The sequence below is a fragment of the Nematolebias whitei genome, chromosome 22 (genome assembly GCF_014905685.2).
Source record: "Nematolebias whitei isolate Nwh7 chromosome 22, NemWhi1, whole genome shotgun sequence".
In the NCBI taxonomy this organism is placed as follows: Eukaryota; Metazoa; Chordata; class Actinopteri; order Cyprinodontiformes; family Rivulidae; genus Nematolebias; species Nematolebias whitei.
Genome location: NC_056519.1, coordinates 13,970,911 through 13,980,807, shown reverse-complemented (window position 1 = coordinate 13,980,807; position 9,897 = coordinate 13,970,911). Strand labels below are relative to the sequence as shown.

Below are 9,897 nucleotides of genomic sequence, written 5' to 3'. Positions count from 1 at the left end.
TTGTTACCTCTTCTTTGGCATGTCCTGCAGCTGCTCTTTAGATGTGCTGCAGCCCAAATCATCACTTCCTCTCCAAGGTAGGATAAAGTTTAAACACTTTGTAAATCCACTCTGAATAGAACGCAACGTTAACAAAAAGGGCGGGCTGCGACGAGGCGCATTTTGTCCTTTGGATGCTCACACCAATGATAACTTTGCGCTCGTGCTCCTGGCAAACCAACGGACCTCCATAGTCTCTCTGCAAGAAAATATTGGGAGATTAGATTCTGGAGCCACGCTTTAAGTACAGCCAACGTCAGCAGCAAGTGCAAAAAATAAGATACTTACATCGCACACACCTTCCCCAATCCTTCCACCAGCACATATCCTGCTGTCCCCTGTGTCCCCCTTTATTTGTGAGCATATGTCGTTGTTGACCATCGGCATGGTCACAGTGTTCAGGGCTTCATCATGACCCGTGTCTGAACAAAAGACAATGCAAAAATATAAATAAATCACCAAAATACTTTCAGTTACATAGTTCTAATTATAAAAAGTGTTTTTGGCTTGTGAGTGGATGAAGGCAGTACTTTTAGTTTCCCCCCATCCGTACATGGTGCAGTTGGTGCCTTCAGCGATGTGACACTCTTTCACGGGAAGATGAATTGTAGAGGCGCCCTCCGACACAGGGGCGGGGCTGGAACAAACAATTCACAGCCATAAAATGAGTCAACACTGCAAAACTGACTCTTTCTTTGCTTTGATTTATGAAAAACATTATAGAACAAACTAGAAAAACCTTAAATCTGTTCCTTTAAAAAGAGAATAATTTTAAAAAGGACACCAACAGTACCGTAATTTCCAGACTAATGAGTGCACCTGAATATAAGCCGCGCCCACTAAATAAAAAAAATTAAAATTTGTACATATATAGGCCGCACTTATGTATAAGCCGTGGGTGTCCACGTTGTAACATGAGATACTACCAGGAAGTCATTGAGTGCTAGCTTCATCTTTCTCCTGCGCACCACATACACTGCACACTGCACCCATGAGCTTGTGCTGTTCTCTTCATCATGTTTCCCCCCTCCCTCGGGGCACAACGGGGAGGGGAGAATGGGAGTTTCCCTCCCTCCCAATTTGGTAAGTTCATTGGTCAGATTTTCTTTTTTTAACCTTTAGTTATACAGGTAGTCTCACTGAGTCACAAGGACCCAACCCCCAAGAGAGACGTGCTTTGAGCAGCTTTGTGAGCACCCGGGTGTGATGAGGCTAAATGTTTTGGCGGCATGAAGCTTGTTAGCCCGTCAAAAATAAAATCTGCAATAATAAATTAGCCACAGCATTGTATGAGCTGCGGTGTTCAAAGTGTGTGAAAAAAGTAGCAGCTTATAGTCCGGAAATTACGGTAGTTGATATGGTAGAACAGTTTGTGCTCTAACACCAAGAACTTGAATTCAGGGAAAACTTTTAAAGCGTTTGGGTACTTACTCTACTAGCTTCAACATAACTAGATTGGATCCCTCTGGGCCGCAGATCAGGTGAGAAATCCGCAATCTTGGACGCCGTGACGACTCGTTAAGGTGACGCAGCCCAGCCTGCACGCTGTAATCCTTCAGATCTGGAACGCTGCATTCGCAACAGTGAGACGCAACTTTCAAAAGTTGAACTAAACAACCAATGAACGAGGGAAGTTAGGAGGCAGAACGCGAGTCTTTTCACCGACAGTGCAGCCTAACTTTCAAACACTAAAGATGTCACTGACTGGCATGCAGTTAGTCACTTATTGTTTCATCAAAATACGGCCTTTAGGTATCTGGAAGGTAAACGTTTGAATAAAACATAAAAAAAAAGACATAAGCATGCTTTAAAGAGATATAAAGAGAATGTAGTTACACAGAAACATGCTTCAGAGGAACATTTACAAAAAGTACCATATGATTGAATATTACCAGGATGTAAAGCACTGCTGGTCTGTCAAAACCCAATCCTCTCTGATCAGAGAGCCACCACACAAATGAACGTTCCTAAAGAAAAGAATAAAGATATTTTCAGTCAGCACCAAGCTTATCATAAATGTAGAATGTATATAAATATAAACATATACAGGTGCTGGTCATAAAATTAGAATATCATAAAAAAGTTGATTTATTTCAGTAATTCCATTCAAAAAGTGAAACTTTCATATTATATTCATTCATTACACACAGACTGATGTATTTCAAATGTTTATTTCTTTTAATGTTTACGATTATAACTGACAACCAATGAAAACCCCAAAATTCAGTATCTCAGAAAAGTTGAATATTACTCAAGACCAATTAAAAAAAAAAAACAGATTTTTAGAAATGTTGGCCAACTGAAAAGTATGAACATGAAAAGTATGAGCATGTACATCACTCAATACTTAGTTGTTGCTCCTTTTGCCTGGATAACTGCAGCAATGTCGCGTGGCATGGAGTTGATCAGTCTGTGGCACTGCTCAGGTGTTGAGAGCCCAGGTTGCTCTGATAGTGGCCTTCAGCTCTTCTGAATAGTTGGGTCTGGTGTATCACATCTTCCTCTTCATAATACCCCGTAGATTTTCTATGGGGTTAAGGTCAGGCAAGTTTGCTGGCCAATTAAGAACAGGGATACCATGGTCCTTAAACCAGATACTGGTAACTTTGGCACTGTGTGCAGCTGCCAAGTCCTGTTGGAAAATGAAATCTGCATCTCCATAAAGTTGGTCAGCAGCAGGAAGCATGAAGTGCTCTAAAACTTCCTGGTAGACGGCTGTGTTGACCTTGGACCTCAGAAAACACAGTGGACCAACACCAGCAGATGACATGGCACCCCAAACCATCACTGACTGTGGAAACTTTACACTGAACGTCAAGCAACATGGATTCTGTGCCTCTCCTCTCTTCCCCCTGACTCTGGGGCCTTGATTTCCAAAGGAAATGCAAAATTTACTTTAATCAGAGAAAATAACTTTAGACCACTCAGCAGCAGTCCAGTCCTTTTTGTCTTTAGCCCAGGCGAGACACTTCTGACGCTCTCTTGTTCAAGAATGGCTTGACATAAGGAATGTGACAGCTGAAACCCATGTCTTGCATACGTCTGTGCATGGTGGTTCTTGAAGCACTGACTCCAGCTGCAGTCCACTCTTTGTGAATCTCCCCCTCATCATACTCTCCAGGGTGTGGTTATCCCTAATGCTTGTACACTTTTTTTCTACCACATCTTTTCCTTCTCTTCACCTCTCTATTATTGTGCTTGGACACAGAGCTCTGTGAACAGCCAGCCTCTTTAGCAATGATCTTTTGTGTCTTTCCTTCCTTGTGCAAGGTGTCAATGGTCGTCTTTTAGACATCTGTCAAGTCAGCATTCTCCCCCATGATTGTGTAGCCTACAGAACTAGACTGAGACCATTTAAAGGCCTTTGCAAGTGTTCTGAGTTAATTAGCTGATTAGCGTGTGGCACCAGGTGTCTTCAATATTAAACCTTTTCACAATATTCTAATATTCTGAGATACTGAATTTGGGGTTTTCAGTTGTCAGTTGTCAGTTATAATCATCAGCATTAAAAGAAATAAACATTTGAAATATATCAGTCTGTGTGTAATGAATGAATATAATATACAAGTTTCACTTTTTGAATGGGATTACTGAAATAAAATCAACTTTTTCATTATCTTCTAATTTTATGACCAGCACCTGTATAGCAATATTTTATAACAAAAAGAGATAACTTACTCCCTTTGGATGCTTACAACCCAGCTGCCATCAGTACCTCGTACCTGATGTCCTCCAACTATTCTGGTGTTTATATGCACAAAGCAGGATATCTTGGGCCTGGCTGGATCTAAGAAAAGAAGACATTTTGATAAACCACGTACAACATTTGGGCAATTCAATGATAAAAATGTGGATTTTTAACTTCAAAAGCCAACTATAAAAATGATGTTAGCCAAGTATAGGCAACAGAAGGATATAAAGAGTAAAAAGGAAAAGGGAGGAGATCAGAGATAGCAAGACAAGAAGGAGGACTGGTCTGGGAAACGCCAGATGAGTAAAACGGATACTTACGGTTTGGTTGGGGAGTTGTTGTTGCTGATTCACCTGATAAAGATAAATCAAGGCACAATCATTAGAATAGGCCTCACATCAGCAGGAAATTGACCGACACACAAAAACGAACCCCTGGAGCCAACAACATGTTTTAGACTTTGTAAAGGACTTTGATTCTGAATAATTCAAGGCTCTGACAGCAGCCACTGCAGATAAATTTGCTCAAGCCCTAAGAACTTCATTCGGGACATGTTTTGCATTACAGAAATCATTATGCAGCCATTCATAAGAGGCTCTTCAGTGTAGTAAGATTGTAAACAGCCAAAAAAAATGTTGAGTGCAGCAGGCAGCATATTTTTTCCCCCCGCAAATATAATACTGGCAGCAGAATCCCGCATCTGTTTGCCGTTTGAGTATTGTGTATTATCTGCCAATTGAACAAAACCACAGCTAACAGATCACATAAGCCACCAAGCAAGATGTGGAAAAGAACTGTTTTTGTCGTACTTCTCTGAGGTCATTGAAGGCTGTAAAGCTAAACTGTTTTATTCTTGTTCCATGCCCATACATAAACACCAGTACAGTCTTTTAGTCAGTCCCATTTAAATGGTCTGAACAGAATAAAACAGCTTATGAAATACTACTTTCCAAATGTCAGATAAAAAATTAAACATAACTAAAAATAACTATAAAGCAAGAGAGGATGAATGCTCTTTCAATTAACTTATTAGCCTAGCTTAGCATAAAAACAGATTGCATAAGGATAGACGGCATAAAGACAGGAACAAAGGAAAAAAGCCAGCTCGGCTTCATCTATGGCAACAAAATGTGTTTAACACCACCTGGAAGGGTGGCTAACTATTAGTACTAATCACCAACACTTGTACATATATTTAAAGTTTAACTTCCAGTTACCTTACATTAGCATAAAGACATAAAATATCATTATAAAGTTAGCTCAGTTCTGTCTCTGGCAACAAAATATGTCTAACATCTGTAACGCTTGCAAATAATTATGCCACTGTGAGCTTGGAGAGCCTGGATACATGTTTTTTTTTACAGCTGTTGATGTTTGAGCTTGCTGCACATTTACTGACCACCTGAAAGCTCAACAGCAGGTGCATAATTCATAGTACCTTTACTTTTGCAAACACAAACACAGCCAATATCTACTTCCAGATATGGATTTTACAGGGTAAATATTATTTCAGTCACTCACATTGCTTCAGTTTGCAGTAGTCCCAGACCAGGCGGTTATTTGGACTCGTGTAGCACCAGGGGCCGTGTTTGTCTCGATCTGGGTTCCGGCAGTAGTTTATTTCCAGCCCTACATGGGATACTGTAGAGTGAGAATCCTCACTGTAAAACACACAAATACAGATTCTCATATTCCATTTGTTATTGTGTGCACCGTTTTAGAACTTAAACATTTAACACTCTGAAAACAACCAAGTGTGTGCACTGAGTGGCACACGCAGTGCCTTCACAATTTAAGTAATGATAATATATGTGCAAAGTTGGACTCTGGCTATCCTATGGTGCAATGAATCCTGTGCAGTAGCTGCACAGAGCACACAGAAGAAAACAGAGTTTTCAGAAGAGTGCTCAGGGGAGTACAAAAGTATGCAGTCTAAGCATTCAGCCGGGCTCAGACCAACAGGAGCCACATCCTCCATGGAACAATTTGGTTGTGCTCTCGATTGGTAGGAATTCACATCTAATCGTGTGTCCTGCAACTTGGCTGTACAAGAATTAAATGTAATCTTCTCAAATATCCAAAATATCCCTGAAAAGTAATTACTGGGTAGGAGTTTGGACACACAGGCGCAAAAATCACGCCAAGCGAGGGGCAACAATTTGTCAGGGGGTGAAGATAATTCCACTTCCCAGGAGAATGTTAAACAAGCTGTAGCTCTCGGCAGTTTTCCCTGGGATGACCCTTAACCTTGAGCAGGGTAGACTCGCTGGCTGCAGTCTATGCGAGGGAGCTGATTGGCTTTGATCTGCTCTCCTCAGAAAGCACTTCCTGGGGTCAGGGGTCATCTCTGTAACATGTCCATCTGTCTGTGCAATTCTGGCTTTTAAAATTCTTATAAATTAACTAAATCCAACAGCCTGAATTCAGCATAAAGTAACAGCTTTAGAGTGGGCAACTTCACTGTCAGGGTGGGTCACTTAGAAAACACCCAAGGGTTCCCTCTCATCGGATGAATAATAAGTGGGCCTGGTGTTGACCCCTGAGGAACCCCTGATTTCCTTTCACCGTTTGTTTTCACAGCTTAGCTTCATCAGTATAAAAGCATTGTTTATGAGGCAATGGAAGCTAAACTGTCAACAAGCATCTACTGAGCTAAAAAAAAGAAGTAATTCTCTCCAGAAAAACAAAGCTTCAGGGTTTTGAAGTGCACTTTACTTTGTTACCTGTTTATGTGATGTGACCAGTTTGCACAGGGAATCCCTGATCGAGTTATGGACAATGAGCCCCAGTACGTCTCTCCAATGTCTTCGTAACACTCTGGGGAAAAAGTGGAAAAAAGTTATTGTAGAAAATCTTACAGGTGCCACAGATAACTGGGCCAGCAGTTCCTCAAAACACCCGAATTCTTTCAGTTAGTAGGCATGCTTAAAAACACGTTTATGCACTTGCAGAAACAAACTAAAAATGTGTGTCAGTGTTTTCCTTGTGGTTTGAATCAACTGAGTCGATGACACTTTGTGTAAAGGTTGGCTCTAAAATGTAATGAACATTTAAACTTCAGTATGTTCATTCTTAAACTGTACAAACAGACGGCCTGCAGTAACAGACATGTGTGGTCTTCTGAAATGTAAAGCAAAGAAACATGGGAATTGACAGTGAGCACAGTTGCCAAAGCCTTTTGTGTTTTTGTGGAATGCATTGGGCAGCTCACTGCCAAGTGGTTCAGTCCTGTGAGAGCAATATAGAAAATGTCTGTGTAATTGCACTTTGCAAAGGCATGACATGTCTTTGCAAACATCTGCGCTTCAGTATTTGAATTGTGCTTTGCAAGACACAATGTAGTAATTCCTAAACTGTTTACAAGAGGTTTTTTTTTTTTTTTTTACTCGACACTGCTGCTCTTAAAAATAGTCCCATTTGTGACATTTTGGGATTTTTTTTTTTTTTTTTTAATTTAAGGGTTTAAATAGAAAACTGCCACTACTTTGGAATAAACGATCCTAAAGGGAAACCGCTAACTTCAAATGAAACCTTGTTAGCTAAGTCTACGTTTGTATATCTAGAACATACACGTGCGAACGTTTATGAAGCATTCACACTATTGTGATCCATTTTACTGTTTTTCAGCATCTTTCTCGTTCCACAGTTTTTGTGCTATTTCAACAAATCATATATCAAAATGTTCAGCTCATTCAGGAGAGGGGTGCTGTGACTTTTGTTATTAGTGCAACTTTAGCTTTTTGAAATATTTAGCCTTTTCTGCCACTTTTTTCCTCATAGGAAATAAATTGAGCTCATTTTTTGCATCATTCAAATCTTTAGATCTGTTTAAAACCTTTTACTGCTCCTTTCATATTTTGTTCTGGTCCAGCTTCTTTCAGCTTCCTTGTGCAAATGTAAAAAAAAAAAAATTCAGCTACTTTCAGCCGTTCTTTCAGCTGTTGTGTGTGCCCTTCAGATTCTTTCCGCTAACTACATTTTTGTGCTTCTAACTTCTTTCTGCTAATTTCAGCTTGTTATGCTCCTTTCAGCTTATTTCTGCTAGTTTAAGCTTTTTTGGCTAATTCAGCTTCTATTTAGCTGTTTTTATGCCATTTTCAGCTAAATCCACCTTTTTGCACTCATTTCAAAATTTTTTTCAGCCTAATTCAGCAAAAATGTGCTCTCTCCACTTCCTTCTGGTAATTTAAGCTTTTTTCTGCCTTTTTAACTACTATTTGGCTGTTTTATGCAAATCTCTGCATTTTTCAGGTAATTTCTACTATTTTGTGCTCATTTCTTCTTCTGTCAGTCTAACTGGGCACAACTGTGCTCTGTTCTCTCCAATTTTTTCTGGTATTTTAAACTTCTTTCAGCTAATTTTCAGCCTTTTTTAAAAAATAATTTCAGCTTTTTTTAGGCAATTTACTATTTTTTGTGCTCATTTCTGCTTATTTAAACCAAATTCAGCAAATGTGCGTTTTTTTCTGCTTGCTTCTGCCAACTTAGGCTTGTTCTTCCATTTTAGCTACATTTCAGCAAGTTTTTTGCTACTTTCAGCTGTTTTCAGCAAAAAACATTTACACTGCATTTTCACAGGAAATGCAATTTATCTAGTTTTTACTTGATGCACCCATGCTAAAAACAGTATACAAAAAAAGGATGATTTTTCAGAAGAACTGTTGCTGTTCATCTTTCAGAAAAAGGGTTAAAACCACAGAGACTGGACTCTACTAACCTGTGGTCAGATTATACTTGTACCTTATACCAGTGATCACCCAACAAAGGTTAAAACAAAAAGCAAGTGGTGTCTTAATTTGCAAGATACATTATACTGTAAATATCTCAAAGTTACTCAAAAGAAACAAATTTCACAACAGATAAATGACAAAGTGCATGACAAGAGTTTAAGAAAAAAGTCCTGACCCTAATTTAAAATAAACCCATAAAAATCCATACGATGACGCTGTAATGTCTCAAAACACATTTTTCACTTTTTCAAACTGTAGGACTTAAAGGTTTTTCCAAGAATATTCAGAATATCCTTTCATCTTACTTTTTTTTTATTGATCGTCTTTATTTTTAGAATTTTTTATCATATATTTAGGCAAAAATGTAAAATTAAAGTGCTCCCAAACCTGCAAGCACCAAGTACTTGCTTATTATTCATAAATATTTTTAGGCATGTGCTATAAAATATTTGACTGAAAATTAAGTTTTAGAGCTTTTTACCTATTTTTTGTGTGTCCTCTGCATCACATCTGGAGATATGAGTGCACTTGGCGATCCTCAAATTAGGGTCTGTGGTGAAGCACCATGGGTAATCTGCACCATCAGGGTTGCGGCAGTAATTCTCCTGGAGGTCTCTATAACACACACACAAGCTACAATTTAAATGATAAGCCTGATGGCTGTATTGTTTGCAAACAAACCTATTCAGTGTCATTACTTCCCCTTTATTGATTGTAAAATGCACAGAACAAACAAATAGTCTCCAAGTCGTGTCTGTAGCTACATAACAAGCATCACTCACTTGCACTTGAAGTTCTGAGGAAGAAAAGAGTGGTTATGGGGAAACTGGGAGTCCCAGCGCTGACATGTCACACCCTCTGGAGTCACATTCATCGTTCCTCTGTAATTTGTGCCCTCTCCTTGGACGCAGGACATTGTTGCGTTGACATCAAAGTCCTCACTGGTGTCAGAGTCTGCAAGGAGGCGGGGGGATATTGTTATTGAAGCAGAAGCATGAGAAGGAAGTCGCTAGCAAATATTGAATGAAGGAATGAGGGAGGGAGAGAAGGAGGGAGATGATAATCCTCAAAAGAATGTGTCATGTTTAACCTAGACAGATGATCAAAAACAGTAGCTCTCCACCCACTGTGCTGCTAAGGCGATAGGAAACTCTGTGTACTCATAACACCGGTGCACGCATTCTTGCACAAAAGGGATTTCCACAAGTTATTTAACTTGCCTACAACAAAAGGGTTAGATTAAAAAGGAAATAAAAGACTAGCATTTCTTAAAGGAATGCAAACCACACACCATCTTTCACACCAAAGTTGAAAACGAAGATCATTGTATGATGAAAAGGAAGGGAGTGCAGTAGTCCCTCGTTTATCGTGGGGGATCCGTACCCAAAAACCCCGCGATAAGTGAAAAACTGCGAATTAGGAATAGTAATACTAATA

At 39.4% G+C, this 9,897-nt stretch overlaps 1 protein-coding gene across 1 annotated transcript in view; it reads right to left on the bottom strand.

The window, feature by feature from the left end:
- The window catches only part of LOC119428491 (hepatocyte growth factor-like), a 26,405-nt gene continuing 16,508 nt past the window's right edge, over positions 1 to 9,897 (bottom strand). The window contains exons 6-16 of the mRNA XM_037696173.1: positions 9,243 to 9,414; positions 8,942 to 9,075; positions 6,454 to 6,547; positions 5,252 to 5,391; positions 4,051 to 4,083; positions 3,718 to 3,826; positions 1,932 to 2,006; positions 1,471 to 1,608; positions 570 to 676; positions 328 to 461; positions 1 to 238 (exon numbers count right to left, since the gene is read on the bottom strand). Of these exons, the coding sequence (XP_037552101.1) occupies positions 62 to 238; positions 328 to 461; positions 570 to 676; positions 1,471 to 1,608; positions 1,932 to 2,006; positions 3,718 to 3,826; positions 4,051 to 4,083; positions 5,252 to 5,391; positions 6,454 to 6,547; positions 8,942 to 9,075; positions 9,243 to 9,414 (1,313 nt within the window). The 3' untranslated portion in view covers positions 1 to 61. The remainder of the gene's footprint in view (positions 239 to 327; positions 462 to 569; positions 677 to 1,470; positions 1,609 to 1,931; positions 2,007 to 3,717; positions 3,827 to 4,050; positions 4,084 to 5,251; positions 5,392 to 6,453; positions 6,548 to 8,941; positions 9,076 to 9,242; positions 9,415 to 9,897) is intronic.